The following is a 17,382-nucleotide window of genomic DNA, read 5'->3' on the forward strand; positions in this document are numbered from 1 at the left end:
TTTTGTTAATCAGATTATGGCAGGGAAATCAGATGATGCATTGTGAGACTATATATCCCTAGTTTGCATGTGATTTGTTCAATAATCAGCTTTTCCCCTCTACTAAGTCACTTTTACTACAACAGTTATTTGTAAAACAAAATCACACACAGGCCTGCTGCCTTAATCTGGTTATAATTATCAGCATGCGTTTCCCTTTTCCTTATTGTAATCCAAGCACGTTGATGTGCCTAGTGCATTTCCAACAGCACTTGAAGGCAGCGCATGGCTCGCACAGACGTCACAACAAGCTACGTCATAATAATTGTTATGGCAGCCAACAAAGGATCAGGATGTCACGCTGTTAATCTGAATCCAATGGATTAAAACCATCTATATTTTTTTAATCTGTTAAACAAAACAGTCCAATAATAATATCTAAAGAAAATAATCATTAATTAAAATGAATGTTGATCATTCTTGCTTTTGTTTGTACTTACATTAGGTGTTTCAACTGTGATACATTTCTGTTTACGCGAGGTCGTTGCTAAGCAACGCCTGAACATGGCTGCGGTTAGCGCTGAAAACAAGACACACCGTGAAGTTTCTTGGGAAAATTTACATTTATATGAATTTATATTTTAACACCAACCATTTTGGTCAGTCTCATGTCGAAGTAAAATGCTAATTATTTTTACAATATATAGGCCTACGTGACTATTGAGGATATATTCTGCATTTCGTCGAGCTTTTTTCTCAGCAAAGGTCTTTTCCAAACAGTTATCAATCTCCCCCGGCTTTCTGTGGATCGATAAGAAATGGCATCAAGCTATGGATCACTTGCCAAGGAGGCCATTGTGCTGCTCGATAAATTCAGCGCTGGCAGACAGTGTTTGGATGACTTCATGGAAGAAGCTTCAAAAGATCTGCAGGTAGGTAGACTCAGTCAGTGCTCTGCAGAGGTGGAAGAAGTAGGCCTACTCAGATCTTTTACTTCAGTCAAAGTAGTAATACTACAGTGTATAAACACTCTGTTCCCGCATTCAAAACGTTACTTAAGTATAAGTACAAAAGTATCAGCATCAAAATATGCTTCAAAAACTCATTATGCAACGAATGTATATTATATTATTGGATTAATGTGTTCATCACTTTAATGTTTCAGCTGGTAAAGGTACATTTAATTACTTTACATAGTACTTATTAGTTTAATTTATAATAGGCTAATACAAAATAATTTATCAGCTTATTATATGTTGTATTACTAATCTGAATCTACAAAGTAACTTAAAGTGAACTGCCTCAAATTTGTACTTAAGTACAGTACTTTAGTATATGTATTTAGTTACTTTCTTTCACTGGTGCCCTGATGCTGCTTGTGGTGACACCTGAATGTCTCGTTTATTATTTGTTGCAGAACATGGATACTCTGCATAAGAAGTTCATACTTGATGTTGTTTCTGGCTGCGTTGAGCACAAAAAGTTACTGGACGTAGTTATCAATGTCTTCTATGGCCAGAATGGGAGACGCTTATCTAGAGGTGATCGCAGCCAATTTGTCAGTAAGTTAATGAACTCAACAAACTTTTAAATTCTAATCAATCATCTTGACTTTGAATAAAACAAGATCACCTTTGAAATGTTTATAATACTATGTTGTTCTTCAGTTATCTGTTACCTCGCCACATTTTCTCTTGATGACCTTGGACTTCAGCGTTTTAGCAACATTATCAAATCTCTGGACACCAAGAAAATGCACACAGTAAGAAACTCTGATCACTGTTGTTGCAATGGAAATAACCAGTATTACTATGTCATGTGTGTAAGTGTGTGTCTTGTGTTTGGCTGCAGTTCCTGACTTTCTTCTTCACAAACCTCACCACGTGGATACAAGAGGAGTGGAATCACATCTATGATGCTGCCTATGTGGACAAACACTGGATCGGCCCTCTGCTAAGGTGAGAAAAGTAAAGCACAGGAAAATTATTTTTCGGAAAACAATGTTTTTTATAGCAAGGATTGAAAGCATATTTGTCCTTTAGATGGCGCCCTGAGATGGATATTTTCTTGGACCAGCTATCTGTCAACATATCTCGTGGGAGTCAGTTCAAGAAAGCTCCAATCCGAACCACTGAACCCCAGGAGTTCTCTCTCACCAAACCTAAACCTCGACCTCTGCCTCTGCCTGAGCTCATACCACTGCAAGAAAAATCAAAACCAGTCAGAACCATTTATAGTTATATTCAAACATTGTCACACAGTTTGTTTCTATGTGTACTGTCTTATATAGACTGTAGACAAGACAGGTCCTTATTGTGTTGAGGCTGTGATGTTTTGTTTTATAGGTGCCAAAGAGCACATATATGGCTCCAAAGGAGATGCAGATGATGGAGGAGATCAAAAAAAAAAACCATCAGAAGACTGAGGTACAATATCTGCTTTTACCAGCAGGAAAAGGCAGAAAATAACATTTAAAAGGCAAAATATGGTCTGTTACAGGTTTGACAGTAAGAGTAAATCACATGCAACAGTTAAATAAAACACATAGAAACATTAAATAACACATTAAAAAAATTGAAAAGTTAGTTTTTTTTATTATAATTTTATACGATTACTATTATATTATCATCAGCACTTATAGCAGCTTTATTATATGCCTCCTTAATGACATCCTATCTGTTTTTCCCCAAAGGAACTGCTCTATGAGGCAAATGTGAAACAGTTCAGATGTGTAAATCCACTGAAGTCTGAACACACCAAGGTAGGGGCCACTCTCTGTGCTTTATTTCCAAAGTAATATTATTAATTAATGTCCAAGCTTACTTATATAGATTTGTTTTAAACAGATGGAAGGAGAAACATTCAGGTAGAGTTCAAAGTCAGTTCACATTTCTGATGAACCGTTATTTGTATTGCAGAGAGCGATGTCTCAGATTATGGAGGACATGGATTCAAAACTCAAATTCAATTCATTTCATTCCTCTGGATGTCCCTCCAGTAATAAGGTGACATCTAATTATTCCACTTGCTTCACATGATCAGTCTTCAGTATGGTAGTGATGGATATGAACTAATGTAGATGTAATATCCTGATTCTGATTCTGTAAGACTAACAGCTGGCCCATCAAGCTCAACAGTGCAGCCATCCTGAGGCAGGGGGCGCTCTGTGACCGTCAGGTGGAGGAGGAGCTGCAAAGGTACAGCACAGCATTTAAGTGCCATTGCTTGATTAATTTTTGTGTGGGATTATGTATCTCAACATGATCAGTATCCTGTAATGGAAGGCAGTACTGGAATAAACTGTAAAACTATTTGAATCTAAGCGATATTAAAATTATACTTACTGATATGTTTGATAACACTTCTCTGTGTGTGATGACTGTGGGATTTAATTGTCTCGTGATGTTGTATATATGTTCTTTGTTTTTAGGTCTCTCTTGCAAAGAAGATCTTGATCTTTAAGAAATAAAGATCAAATAGACTAAACAAGGTGGAATAAAACCGGATCTGCCAGATCTGGGTAGAATAAGACCAGATATGGCTAGAATAAGACCAGATATGACTAGAATAAGACCAGATATGGCTAGAATAAGACCAGATATGGCTAGAATAAGACCAGATATGGCTAGAATAAGACCATATAGGGCTAGAATAAGACCAGATATGACTAGAATAAGACCAGATATGGCTAGAATAAGACCATATAGGGCTAGAATAAGACCAGATATGACTAGAATAAGACCAGATATGGCTAGAATAAGACCAGATATGGCTAGAATAAGACCATATAGGGCTAGAATAAGACCAGATATGACTAGAATAAGACCAGATATGGCTAGAATAAGACCAGATATGGCTAGAATAAGACCATATAGGGCTAGAATAAGACCAGATATGACTAGAATAAGACCAGATATGGCTAGAATAAGACCATATATGGCTAGAATAAGACCAGATATGGCTAGAATAAGACCAGATATGGCTAGAATAAGACCATATAGGGCTAGAATAAGACCAGATATGACTAGAATAAGACCAGATATGGCTAGAATAAGACCATATAGGGCTAGAATAAGACCAGATATGGCTAGAATAAGACCAGATATGGCTAGAATAAGACCAGATATGGCTAGAATAAGACCAGATATGACTAGAATAAGACCAGATATGGCTAGAATAAGACCAGATATGACTAGAATAAGACCAGATATGGCTAGAATAAGACCAGATATGACTAGAATAAGACCAGATATGGCTAGAATAAGACCATATAGGGCTAGAATAAGATTGGATCTGCCAGATGTAGGAGTCATTTCTTTGTGTTTGTATTTGTGATACAGAATGGAACGTCTGGTGGAAGGGACACACGAGCCCTCGTCTTTCCTCCAGTGGCAGAAAGAGATGCGTGAGAAGGACTTTCAGGACGAGCTGGCCACGATTGAGCGCAGGCGCCTGGAGGGACGCATCAGTTATGAAGAGGCAGCTATGGCCCGCACACGCATAATGGAACGCAACCAGAAGACCGCTCAGCTGAAGAAAGAAGAAGTGGGTAACAATCCCTCAATAAATGATAAGAAAAGGCATTTACATAGGATTACACAGAGCTTTAAAGTGTGTAAGTGAGACGGATAACTAAACAAAAGTATGTCTGTTCTCTACAAATACCCTCTAAAGAAGTCATTTTAAAGGGATTTACAATTATGCATGAATAAAGTGTCTTTTATGGTTGTTTTGTTGTTTCTTAGACTGCTCAGCTGATGCGGACATATGCTGAGAAAAGGATGCAGGAGGAAAAAGAAATAAGAGACTTAGTGCAACAAGTGGCAGAAGGACACAAGAACTCAAAAAAAGCTAAAGAGAAGTTACAGAAATTCAAGCAAAGCATAGGTATCCTCCTTATTTGACATCACGTGTGATACAATGACCACTTCTTCAATGGTTTCCTTTTCATTCTCATTCATTCCACACACATTTCACAGTGAAAGAAGTCTCAGAGCAAAGACGAGAGCTCCTTCGTCAAGCACTGGAGGAAGCACAAGCAGAGCTCAGCAGAAAATTTGAAATAATCCGTGAAATACACGCCATCGAATCGCTTCCTCACATTAGGGTCAGGAATTTTGACGACACAGAGGTGAGTGAAGGAAAGCATGCTACCATCTAACATTTGACATACTTTCACGTACTTCTTGTGAATCTGTTGTGCTATGTCAGACTGCAGGCCATGAGCTGCTGGGAGAGATGTCCCTGGTGGAGCTGAAGGAGCGGCTGGCCCTCCTGAGGGAGGCGCAGCAAACAGAGCAGCAGGAGAAACGGGAGCTAATCCTGGAGGAGAAGCAGAACAAAAAGCAGCTGCTGTTGGAGCAGCTGGACACCAACAACCTCCACACGAGAGCGCTGGCACAGGCCGCTGCCATCAGGTCTGAATGTTTGGCTCTGACTTGATTATTGTAGAAAAATATGGGGCTGAAGCAAATACACACAAAAACCCAAATATCACCCACACATTCATGATGAGTTTTGGCATGTTGCAGGAAAGAGGAGAGGAAAGCCAGGTCGTTCTTTCGGCAGGCGATCACTCAGGATGACACAGTTTTGGCTCTGCAGAAGAAGCTTGAAGAGAAAAAACAAGAGCGCCAAAGACAGAAGCAAACTGAAAGCAAGGAGGCCAAACCCTGTGAACTGGCAGCAGCACACACTGTTAGAAACACAGGGACACACGACAAAGTGAGTATGAAATCCAAAGCAAAGAGGAAGTGACTTCACTCAGTAAGTTGTCTGTTTTTGTTAGTGTTGGGATTTTTCATGGCAGTAGCAGTAATTGATGTTTGTCTCTCTCTTTCTTTTACTGCCAGAAAAGCCTGACTGTGAAAAGCTGGGAGGAATTGGAGCTGAGCTTAGAGCGTCACATCCAGAAGGACACTCCTTATGTTGTTTCTCAGTCAGAAACACTCAAGACATAAATATACACAACAGGCCTGTGAATGTTTTATTTTAGATCAGAAAGATCATCAGTTGTTGCAATAAACATGTGGCTAATCATAGCTTCTCATCTTGTGTTATGTTCTTTGACACATTTTGCATTAAAATTGCTGTAAGAATGTTTGAGTGCCACTATGATTTATTTTCACAAATATTCTTATTATTATTGACTCTTGTGGATTCCCTGTGAGTGGTTATTGCTTATCTTGTATTATCATTGTCAATTTAAGTTTGCTATGTCTGATAAATGTCACAAATGTCTCCCCAGATAAGATTCAACCCACCTGTGTATGTAGCATGAAAAGGGAAGTGGACCTTCAATTTATGCCTCATGAAGAAAATTTCAGTTCCCCAAAACCATGTTGGTGTTATTTTTGTGGCATGTATGTTTTGGTAACAAGTTACTGTACAAAATGTCACTCATTATTACTCATCATCTAAATCATGCACCAATATCTTCCCCACTGCAAAGCAGAACTAGAGCAAGTATAACACATGTGACAGCCTGTTTTGCCTGTCCTTGTATATTTACAATGCAATCTATCTATCTATCTATCTAATAAATAGGACACATTTTCCATGTAACGGTTTACTAATAGATTGTAATCATACACAATATATTGTACACTACATTGGATTTTAATCACACAACAGTCAATGGCGCCCCTGCTGGCTATTCTGTGTAACAACAAGAGATCTGCCTGAATCCGGCCCATTTTCCTCAGTCTTTCCTTGTAAAGCAAAATCACATGATGTGTAATTTGTCATATGACACTGATGAACGGACTGATCCCTCTGCGAGCGAGCGTCACTTACGTCTTCTGTAAAAACTCGGCAGCTCGTTGGGCACTTGTCAGGGATGCTGTAGCCTGACATTGTTTGGTGGTAGTACTTGATAATATCTGGAGGATGGACTGCCGAAGAGTTCTGCCTGCGATATGCGCCGCTTGTTTCATAGGTAGGTCTTCAAAAATAACTCCTGTAATGTTACAACACACTAGGAAAGGAACTATCTGTCTATTATACAGAATAATTATTCATAATGTTAGTTCATCACTTAAAACTGAAACAGCATAGTATAGGTTATTGTTAAGCTTATTATAAGCTTTTGTTGTGGAATAAAGTATGAAAACGATATACTAGTAATAAAAAGTGACAAGTGACAAGGCTAAATGTGAACACATGGGACAAATGCTTTCTAAAATACAAGTTGGAGAAGTTTTATCATTAAAATCTTACTTTTTTGCAAACCTTCTCCCCATGAAAATGACCTGAAAATGAATGCACTGTGTTTCTATGGTCTCTAATTAATACTTATCTTAAGTTAAAACATGGTATCTTGTGATATTACTATAATCTTCCTATAGGGACTTCATCGTTTTGTTGACATTTGAATCAGATGTTGCTAATCTTCCATGATTACAACATTTCTTTCTGCCAGTTTAGTACAGTACAGTACAGTACAGTACAGAGTATTGTGTGTAAAAGTTTGAGAAAGAAATGTTGCCAACTCAGAGAACCAGAGAAATCACATGACCCTCTTTCTGAATAATTGCATTTCATGAGAAGGATGGCTCATATTCAAGAAAGCACTTAAGCACATGGCTAATGTGATTACCACCACAATATAGGCTCTGTTTAGCTAAAGTCATTATACCTGTTGCCCTCACTTTCTCTGTGGTTAAACAAAGTTAAATGGTATACTTTAGATTTTGTGGAGGGATTTAAGATATCACAATAATACAGCTTAAAGACATTCTCCTCTTTTATATGCGGAGAACCTCCTACCTGCAACACTTCTTGTTTTTCATATCTTGGTTGTGTTCCCGAGGCTGGATCCATGTTCAGAGTATGTCTCAGAAGGAGGTGAATTATCGGTGAAACTACTGCAATTTCTAAGATTAGTTTTTTCAACTTCGGTGATATTTATTTTTATGTTTAGTGTGTGAACATTTTAACTACACAAATAGAGCAGGATACTGAACCAGTGAAACGTGTGAGGCAGCGGTCAGAGGGGAGAGAGCAGATTTATTACTTATGATATAGGTTCCTAATCTATTTGTTACATTAAAAAGCAACAATAACCATTGAGGACTAATTTGTGGTATTTGAGATTATTGGGGGCGGAAATGTGAAGGGGGACCACGCCGAAGCAAATAACAATAGGCTTTTAATGCTGTATTAAACATTCGGGATTAGAGATACTTCAAAAACCACAGAGAGATTTGCACAGGTCAGCTGCAGGTCAAATCAATAATTCTGCTTGTTTTATATTATTTATGACACATATATAACTTTTTTCCAAGTATTGTTTTGTGCATTTTATGCCTTAGATAGCTGACAGTAGAAATATGACACACAATGAGGAGAACGATGGAGATGGGAGACAACATTCAACAAATATCCAAAGCTGGATTGAAACCAGGGATGTTGCAGCTCATGATTAGGCCCTTAAACCCCGACCATGTTTTTTTTTTTTTAATTCATCAACACTTTTAGGTTACTTAAATGTATCGGTCCACTACCAGAAGCCAGATCTGAAACATCCAGTGTCCTTCTCCTCCAGGCATGGTGGTGAGTCAGACCACACTAGCTCCGGCTGTGATGAACACCACTTTCATCGAGAATGTGACCGGTCTGACTATGACTCCCGTGATTCTCAGCAGCACGACCCCGGGCTGCCTTGCCTTCAACACTTCTACATGTGAGCCCTGTGCACCGGGATCGCAATACGACAACAGTGAGTCAACAACCGTGTCATCTGACATGAAGCCACCATTTTAAAATGTAAAACTGTAAACAGTAAAGTCAAAGTTAAGAAAATGCTTCTCTATCCTTCCCCAGACACCCTGCTGTGTGCCTGCTGTTCTGACCCCGGGCTGTGTCTATTTCCTGGTGCCTGCCTGCCATGCAACAGTGGTTTCTATCAGCCACTAGCGGGACAGCAGCAGTGTCTGCCCTGCAACCGGGGCTTCTACACAAAGTAAGGACACACATAGTGGCAACAAATTCTACATGTTCTTTTACTTCGAATTGCATTTATTGTCTATACCGTCTACTTCACTTAATTCTTTGTTTTACAATACTGCACAGTTTCACTGGAAGTCCATTATGTAACCCCTGCCCTACTGGATCCTTCAACAATAACACTGGTGGAGACAGTTGCACAAGTTGTTTACCAGGTGTGTTTATTTAGCTTTAGAGAAAAACTTGTAAATCAGTAACTATTGATATGCATTAAGACAAAAACAGCAGTATGCTTATGTTCAGAAATTAGATTTATATATGTAAAATGTCTTTACCAGATCAATTATAAAGGAATGTAAGCTTGCAAATTATTATTATCTACACATAAAACAATCTATGATGACTAATTTTACATGCAATGATCATAGTTTGATATCATCTAAAACTAACTAACACAGATCACATGTGCTGAGTTATTTTCTGTCTGCCGCTTTCAGGTTTCTTTTCATCGCAGCAGAGTTCCACTTCATGTGCACCATGTGCACCGGGAAGTTTTTGCAAGTAAGTTGTACTTGAATGTCGCCGCCAGGTTTCTATTGCTATTCCTGTCTCTATTGTTGTTTGTAACTATGACCCAGAAGTCAGTGTGGAACGCTCATAACTATCTCTGTGTTTGGATAATCACTTCATCTAACAACATCACATGATTTCATCCCATGGTTCTGATGCATGCACACACACACACACACACACACACACACACACACACACACACACACACACACACACACAGTTACACAGTTGCTGCAGAAGGTATAAAGATGTAAGTGGTGAAGTGTATACGGTCACGTCCCTGCACATATGAAAGGGGCTTATAGAACTGGACTTGGAAATATAAGATGATAGATTCAGGAGCAATATGACCATTATCAATGCCTAGATGACGGCCGCGAGGTCTCCCAGGGGGATCTTGAGGATTCCCAGGCGTGTTGTCGGTCTGCCTCGGGCTCTAGAGTATCTCCACAGGAAGACATCATTGAGGTGTCTTGATCAAAGCAAAGGAGGATGAGTTTAAGGACAGCAGATGCTCCTTCCACATATCTGAGCATGTACACTCTGTAAAGGAAATTGATTTTGACATCTAGTAACTGGGATTTAATTCAAAGCTCACAACCATAGGAGATGTGTGTATTGTTATTCAAGCTTTTGCTTAAAGGAATACTTCACCATGATCATTTGTATATCAATTACTCCCCTGTGTTAACTTGAATTTGTGAAGAAAGCTTTGTTTCTCGCATGCCTCCACGGTGAATGTAGAATCCAAAAGCAGAGTAGAATTGAAGTAAGTGGGGGCTGCTTTCAACAACCGCAAAACTATGTCAAAATATCCGTTTACAAACTCTCACACAACTCATGCAGAATAATCCAACTCTCATTTATCCGGTCCTTTGCTCACTACTTCCCAAACACATGCTTGTTCGCCTTAGTATTTATTTACCTTCTGCATACACAGCAGTGGCACGTGAGACTCATACTGCACAAGTTGATTGATTGATTGAGTTTTGCTGTTGTTAAACGCGGCCCCCATTTACTTCAATTCAATTCATTTTTGGTTTCTTCGTTCATTGTGGAGGCATGCAAGAACAACACATTTGTCCTTACACGTTCATGGTTGAGTAATTGATTTACAAATGGTCCTTTTGTAGGTGAAGTATTCCTTTAACCTTTGAAATGACAGACCTACACCAAACCATTGCTTATACTGTATGTCTGTTTTAGACAGCTTTAAATAAATCAGCTTTGAAATATTTCAAAAATGCCTCTAAGTTATTTGTGGCAGCTGTGAAATTCACAGTAGTTTGTCTGTTTACAGTCACAAACCAGCGTCTCTCTCTCTCTAACAGCTCCTCAGGTTGTAGCCAGTGCCAGATGTGTCCTGGAGGAACAGAAGCTCTACAGACTGCCGCTCAAGGCTGCACACTGTGTCGGCCAGGTAATTCATACCATGCTAACTTAAAGCTACAGGGCCCTAAAAAGTCATATTTATGAATGCTGAAGCTCATGATACAAAAGGGAAAGCATGAATATCCATCCAGGTGACATGTGGTTTTGAACAGGCATGCACAAGCTTCCCCATCAGGCTATGTGTCAAATCTGCGGCAGTGGCTTCTTCCAGATCCACTGGGGCAAGGAGAGCTGTGATTTATGTCCGGAGAATCACTACTGCCCTGTGAGTACTGCACCTTCCACGCTGTCATATGAGAGAAAACAAATATCTTGCATATGTTTGGTGACATGTTGTTCTCTCAGAGTCCGGACGTGAACCCCATTCAGTGTCCCAGCGATGCATTTTGTCCAGAGGGCAGCTTGTCTCCGGGCTACTGCATGGAGACTTTCTTCCGCAAAGATGGGGAAACTTGTGAATTGGCTCCTGTCACCATGGCTCTATTAGTTATTGGAGGAGGGGGTAAGTAACATCTAACTACCCAGTAGGTTTCAAAATGCATCTTGCATCTTACTTAACTGTCAGTTTACATTTATATACTTTGCTTACTGCTTTACAAATGTCTTACATTCTCATTTTTACACAACTGATTGTCTTTATTTAATACATATTTAATTGCTGAAACCTGATATCCAAGATTTGCATTGCCAACGGCTGCTTCTCTGTTAATTGTTGTGCACATTATAGTAAAGAACGCCATGTTTTAAAGGCTGGATTACAGTTATGCTTTTCAAACGGATTGCCTTTAAAGTTGACAAGCTTCAAGCTGCAATGTCCCACATTTATATAATCTGATTACACATAAAACAACTTGTTGAAAGTAAGAATTAATAGTTAGTGTTTCATATAGTTATGGCTCATAGCTCCCTTTGGATAATATTAGGCACGCCTATGTTCTGTAGCATGACAGAGCTTGTTTCTGTCATTCATATAAGGAAATATGCAAAGATGAAACAAACTAAATATGCAGTGGAAGGACTATAAATGAGGATTTATTATTTTATTTTTGCGCAATGAAAACAGATTTTTTCCTCTTACACTGAGACCACTTCATGCACACAGGACACGATGCAAAAAAAAAGAATCATGATCACGTATCAACATGCTATGTATGTGTAATAAGCCCTACTAGAGATGGACATTTCCTGTAACATCTTCTGATGTTTTTCCTCAGTGGCCCTACTCTTCATCATTTTAATGGTCCTACGTCGACGGAGAGACACTGATGGAGAACTGACTGTAGCCCGAGCTCCATTATTACGCAAAGAACGACCTCAAGGTCGATACTATGGGATGCCCTGTGATGCAGAACCTGTGTACGCTGGCTGGTGAAACAAAGGACCTCATCTTAGCTTTCCTATGCTTGTTATCACTGTTTGGGTCCCAATTAAAGACAAAAGGACTGATTAAGGAAGACTAATGGTAAAACACTGGACTGGTGCCTTGAGAGTACTTTGACAATCCACCAGTTTGTTTTATTTCTGGTACATTTGAATATATTTTTGAGAAACAGAATGTTTTGTGAATTCTTGTAGTTTGACACTGTTACAGTTGATCCACTCAGAGACAAACACGCTCCTTTTGTAAACTAGATTATCGGATTATGAGAGGCATGTTGGAACGGTGAAAATTAGATGCGTGCCTTGACTTGGTGGGAACCTCTCTGTCTTATGAAAAGCACTTTTTTTACAGAGGTAATTGATTTACTTTGCACTTATGTGTTGGTAGACTTGTGGATGCCTCCATTAACTTGTGTAGTTCCACAGTTACAGAGAGGTGTAAACTGTGGTTGGTTAATGTTTTTCATCTGCTTTTTTAAAGGTTATATTTGTATGTTTTAAAGGAAAATAAATAAACATGAACAACTTCAGCCTCATGTCTTACTCTTTTGTACTCATTTGAATTTTATTGAAAGCTTAAAATATAATGTTTTGTGTTTTGTTTTTTAAAATCTATGTGACAAAAACATTATCATTTAAAGGCCCTTTCACACAGTGCCGTATGGCAGAAACGTATGCCGGCGTATACGAAATATCGGCAATGCCCTGGTGTACGTTGATATAAATTAGTTGTAAGTTGTGATCGTTCGAAGGACGCAGACGAAACGCCGAACACGCCAGACATACGGCCCTGTCACACAGTTGCGTATGGCAGAAACATGACAGCGTATATGAAAAGCAGCTCAAAATTTTTCAGAGTCCAAATACGTCCAACTTTTCCACAGCAGTGTTGTATCTGACGTATACATAACAAATTATTATACGTATGTGAAACACATTGATAGCGTATCACTTCCTTATACAAAACGTATCAGAGCGTCTGGCCAACGGAGCTGGAAAAGTTACATCTGGTTCACGTCATGCTGATGCTATGTTACGTTAGACATACGTGAATACGGAATACGTACGTGAATAATTACCTACGTAAATATAGTACGTGAATACCTACGTGACTACGTTAGAGGTACGTTAGATATAGGCTACGTCGGCTGACGGTGAATCCTACAGCCAATGTATTGATAACGAGTGGATAACCTATTCCTACCCTATTTAAGATTATGCCTGACGACGGAGTAACTTATTAAACGTGTTTCTACAGTACAGCTAGCGTTCAGCATGTTAGTCGTTCTCCAGCATCAGCATGACGTGAACCAGATGCCACTTTTCCAGCTCCGTTGGCCAGACGCTCTGATACGTTTTAAATAAATAAGTGTTACGCTATCAATATGTTTGACCTACGTATAATAATTCCTTATGTATTTGTTATGTATACGTCAGCTACAACACCGCTGTGGAAAAGTTGGACGAATTTGGACGCTAATTTTCATATGTTTCATATACGGCATATGTTTCTGCCATACGGATATGTGTGACAGGGCCTTTGATCTAAAAGTCACAGCTTTTGCTTCGTTTTTTGTTACAAATCATCCCATTACAAGTTTTACAAGTTCTGTGAAAGTTTCTTTTTTTTTTTTTTTGATGCAGATCTACTTTTTCTATTATATGCATTTTGAATATCATTCTGGAAGTAATGCCCCCTTTTTTGTATAAGCTGTGATGTCTGATTGTTGCACAATGGTTTTGTTACAATGTTGGAATATATTCAAAGTAAAGGGATGGCATGGTAAAGCCAATTGAGAGGTTTATAGCACACTAGAGGCCTTTATTATGGCCGACATTTTTAAATGTCATAGCAGGAAAAAGCACAGGTGTAATTAATAACATTAACGACTGCATTATATGTCCAGATACGGGGCCATTGAATATTACTCTCAAAGGGAATAGGGTCCTCGTTAATGTTGTAAGTTGCACCTGTGCATTTCCTGCAACGACAAGTATTTTTCTTCCATGAAAAATATGTATTCAGTGGACACTGCGAGGTTTACCAGACTAAAGAAAAAGGAGAAGTCCCTCTAACGAGACTGTGGTTTGGTTACACAGCACTGAACAATTATTTCCACATTATGTAAACATCAAACAGGAGACTGTGACAAATGGCAGCTCTCTGGTTCAGATAAACATGTCTACAGAGTGTGACAAGCATGGAGTAGAAAGACAGATACAGCTGAGAGTTGTGCACAAGACTGTGTGTGAAAGTATAACATGCACAGAAAGTTGATGCTGGAGTTTATAACACACTTTCTGGAGGCTGAAACGTCCTCCACAAGGATTTTAGGAGTGTCTGTTTTGTTACCAGGTTTTTCATTTCAATACCAGATAGCAGTGGTGGAAGAGGTACTTAGATCTTTTACTAAATATAGCAATGACACTATGTAGAAATACTCCACTACAATTAAAATTCCTGGATTCAAATGTAATTATAGTAAAAGTACAGTAAGTATTTACAGCAACATACTATAAGTATAAAATATTAAAGTATATATTATTAGTGGATTGGTTATTATGATGCATTACCATGTAAGAAGATTATCAATGTTGCAACTGGTCGAGGTGGAGCTAATTTGAACTGCAATGGGTATTTGTTATGGGCCTATAAAGCACCATGTTTTAAAAGATTGTTTTTTTGTTTTTATAAATATAATTTAAGTGGATGTGAAATAAATGTGGGGTACAAAGTAAGGTATATGAAGTACAAGTACCACAAATGTTAACATACGCATGGATACATGTCAGTAACAATTGCTAGGTGGCGGTAATGCACTCTGTCGTATAACATTAGATATATGCGTTGGATGCGATAACTTTGAAATGTGTCCAAGCAGGACTCCGTACTTACGCCAGTAGGAGAAAACATGGCGGCCGCCTTGGCAAGGAGGGTGTCTGGTGTGTACATACAATTTGACTTTCACACTTTTAATTTCACTCTTCTCATACCGTACATGTTTAGTATTTTATCCATGTTTTAATGAACTGAACTGTTGGAGCAACTATGCACGTGTAGTTTGTTAGCACAAATAGGACGTGCAGTTGCTTCATTAGCTAACTAGCAACAGTGCTAGGTTTTCTCTGTGTTGACGCCACTCATGTGTTTTTGTGTTGTCCTTGTGTTTGACAGGGCTGCTTAGGCCGCTGTCTGTCTCTGTGTGTGCCAAGACACCACAGCTCTGTCAGCTCTCCAGCCTCATCCAGGCTCCACCTCACTTCAGCTCTGCTGCTGCCGCTGTCCGCGCTCCTCTGCGGGCTGCTGTCTGTCTGACACCCCGGTACAACATCCTGCAACGGTACAACTCCTGCTGATAATAAACTTTCAAGTAGATATTAATAATAGCGACTGTATTATCACTTTATAGTAAGCTACATATGAACACATGTCTCCCTTTATACTTTACTGTTTGTCGTGTCAGGGACCACACATTATATTTACACTATAGCCAATATTATATTAGTTTAGTTTTATGGTTAAATCTCGATATTACAACATATAATATTTTATTTTATACTGTGTGGTTTTTGTGGAAACAATCAGGCCTGGGATTAATGTCTGTGGGTGCAACAACAAAAATACTGTTCAATATCTACAGCCTGTCATGCGAAAACTAGTTTATAATGATGTAATGATTGAAAATCCGAAAATGTTAAGCACCACAAACAAAATGCTATTCTCCACTTTTGTAACTTGAGTGGAGTAAGAAATCTCCGAGAGGTATATATAACTAAATCTGACCTATACTTGTTAGTGATAAAACATTGTTGTAATTTGAGTGAACTGAACCTTCTTTAATTAAGCAGCTGGCCTCAACAACAAGAAGGCCCGAGACCTCCATAGATATGGATTCTTATCACACTTCCTATAGACACTACACATTACATTAACGTCTCCAAATCTGCGTTACATTAATGCACATCTTTTTGGACTTATCTCTGTACATTGCATATTATTGTTATTCCTAATTATGTGAACTTTTGCACATTCCTGCCTAGCTCTTTACTTATTAACCGTTACATTGTATTTTAGTATAATTTTTTTTTTTTCTATTTACGTTTCTTGTCTATGCTCCAATACACCAAAGCAAATACCTTGTATGTGAAAACCAACTTGGTAATTACCCTGATTCTGATTAACAAAAGTTGTTACCTTCCTCTACTCTGCGTCTTTGTGTTGTTGTAGGGTGTCGGCACTTATTCCCAGTCTGACTCAACAGCCAAGCAGAAGTCTGACGTATGTCAGTCTGAAGAAGGGGAAGAAGAAGAGTGTGAAATCTGTGACAGAAAGATTCATGAGGCTGCATTGTGGCCTTTGGATCAGACGCAAGGTATGAATCTTACTGTGAACTGCCAACATGTCCTACTTTTTTTCTTTGAATCTTTAAAAAAAAAGTGCTGCCAATCTGACCTCTTGTTTTCGGGTGTGAACAGGCTGGATACAAGAAGAAACTGTGGAAGAAGAAGCCTGTCAGACGAAGGCGCCTGAGGGAACATGTAATCTGTAACAAAACACAGAGCAAGCTTATGGATAAAATGACAACCACTTTTTGGAAAAGGAGGAACTGGTTTCTTAATGATCCGTACCTGAAGTACCACGATCGGGTCAACCTAAGAACTTGATGATTCATGTTGTGACATCTTGTTTTCTGTTCGAGTTTTCTGTTATATATGTAATAAAATCATGATTGTTAAATCAAATAAAATTGTATTTATATAGCCCAATATCACAAATGACACATTTGTCTCAGTGGGCTTTACAGACTGGACAGCACAACACCCTCTGTCCTTAGACCCTCGCACCGATCAAGGAAAAACTCCCAAAAAGAAACCCCACAATTAAATGGGGGGGGGGGGAATGGAAGAAACCTCAGGGAGAGCAACTGAGGAGGGATCCGTCTCCCAGGACGGACAGACGTGCTGATAGATGGTCTTTTTAAAAATAACAAGACAAAGAAAGATTAACACACAGTCAATTTGCTTAATTTTTAATGACTTTAAATTGACAGAAATATTTAACCTAGTAAAACGATTAATTGATTGCCACAAACTTTTATGTCATCACTTCAC

General features: G+C 38.8%; 3 protein-coding genes across 5 annotated transcripts; all 3 read left to right on the forward strand.

Annotated features, from left to right (window-relative positions):
- The first annotated feature begins 526 nt into the window (after positions 1 to 526).
- cfap99 (cilia and flagella associated protein 99) lies at positions 527 to 6,059 on the forward strand. 2 transcript variants are annotated; one of them, XM_029460913.1, is made up of 15 exons: positions 527 to 911; positions 1,397 to 1,541; positions 1,647 to 1,741; positions 1,831 to 1,937; positions 2,022 to 2,199; positions 2,325 to 2,405; positions 2,672 to 2,740; positions 2,898 to 2,984; positions 3,088 to 3,176; positions 4,320 to 4,524; positions 4,725 to 4,866; positions 4,959 to 5,110; positions 5,191 to 5,396; positions 5,511 to 5,703; positions 5,832 to 6,059. In XM_029460913.1, exons 1-15 carry the CDS (start codon positions 798 to 800, stop codon positions 5,937 to 5,939), a joined length of 1,971 nt encoding a protein of 656 aa, XP_029316773.1. In that variant the 5' UTR covers positions 527 to 797; the 3' UTR covers positions 5,940 to 6,059. The 2 variants fall into 2 exon arrangements, with proteins under 2 accessions (XP_029316773.1, XP_029316774.1); XM_029460914.1 differs by lacking the exons at positions 1,397 to 1,541; positions 1,647 to 1,741 and having other exon boundaries at positions 528 to 911; positions 1,807 to 1,937; positions 5,832 to 6,058.
- A 677-nt stretch (positions 6,060 to 6,736) lies between these two features.
- LOC115027530 (tumor necrosis factor receptor superfamily member 9) lies at positions 6,737 to 12,806 on the forward strand. Of its 2 annotated transcripts, none has more exons than XM_029460902.1 (9): positions 6,737 to 6,916; positions 8,525 to 8,698; positions 8,803 to 8,941; positions 9,052 to 9,140; positions 9,423 to 9,486; positions 10,830 to 10,918; positions 11,043 to 11,155; positions 11,236 to 11,392; positions 12,105 to 12,806. In XM_029460902.1, the coding sequence occupies exons 1-9, from the start codon at positions 6,868 to 6,870 to the stop codon at positions 12,260 to 12,262; spliced, it is 1,032 nt and encodes a 343-aa protein (XP_029316762.1). In that variant the 5' UTR covers positions 6,737 to 6,867; the 3' UTR covers positions 12,263 to 12,806. The 2 variants fall into 2 exon arrangements, with proteins under 2 accessions (XP_029316762.1, XP_029316763.1); XM_029460903.1 differs by having other exon boundaries at positions 6,795 to 6,916; positions 8,458 to 8,698.
- Positions 12,807 to 15,148: 2,342 nt separating this feature from the next.
- mrpl35 (mitochondrial ribosomal protein L35) lies at positions 15,149 to 17,037 on the forward strand. Its single transcript, XM_029460871.1, has 4 exons — positions 15,149 to 15,213; positions 15,446 to 15,611; positions 16,499 to 16,643; positions 16,747 to 17,037. Exons 1-4 carry the CDS (start codon positions 15,183 to 15,185, stop codon positions 16,933 to 16,935), a joined length of 531 nt encoding a protein of 176 aa, XP_029316731.1. The 5' UTR covers positions 15,149 to 15,182; the 3' UTR covers positions 16,936 to 17,037.
- The last annotated feature ends 345 nt before the right edge of the window (positions 17,038 to 17,382 follow it).

This window comes from Cottoperca gobio, chromosome 22 (assembly GCF_900634415.1).
Source record: "Cottoperca gobio chromosome 22, fCotGob3.1, whole genome shotgun sequence".
NCBI classification, from domain to species: domain Eukaryota; kingdom Metazoa; phylum Chordata; class Actinopteri; order Perciformes; family Bovichtidae; genus Cottoperca; species Cottoperca gobio.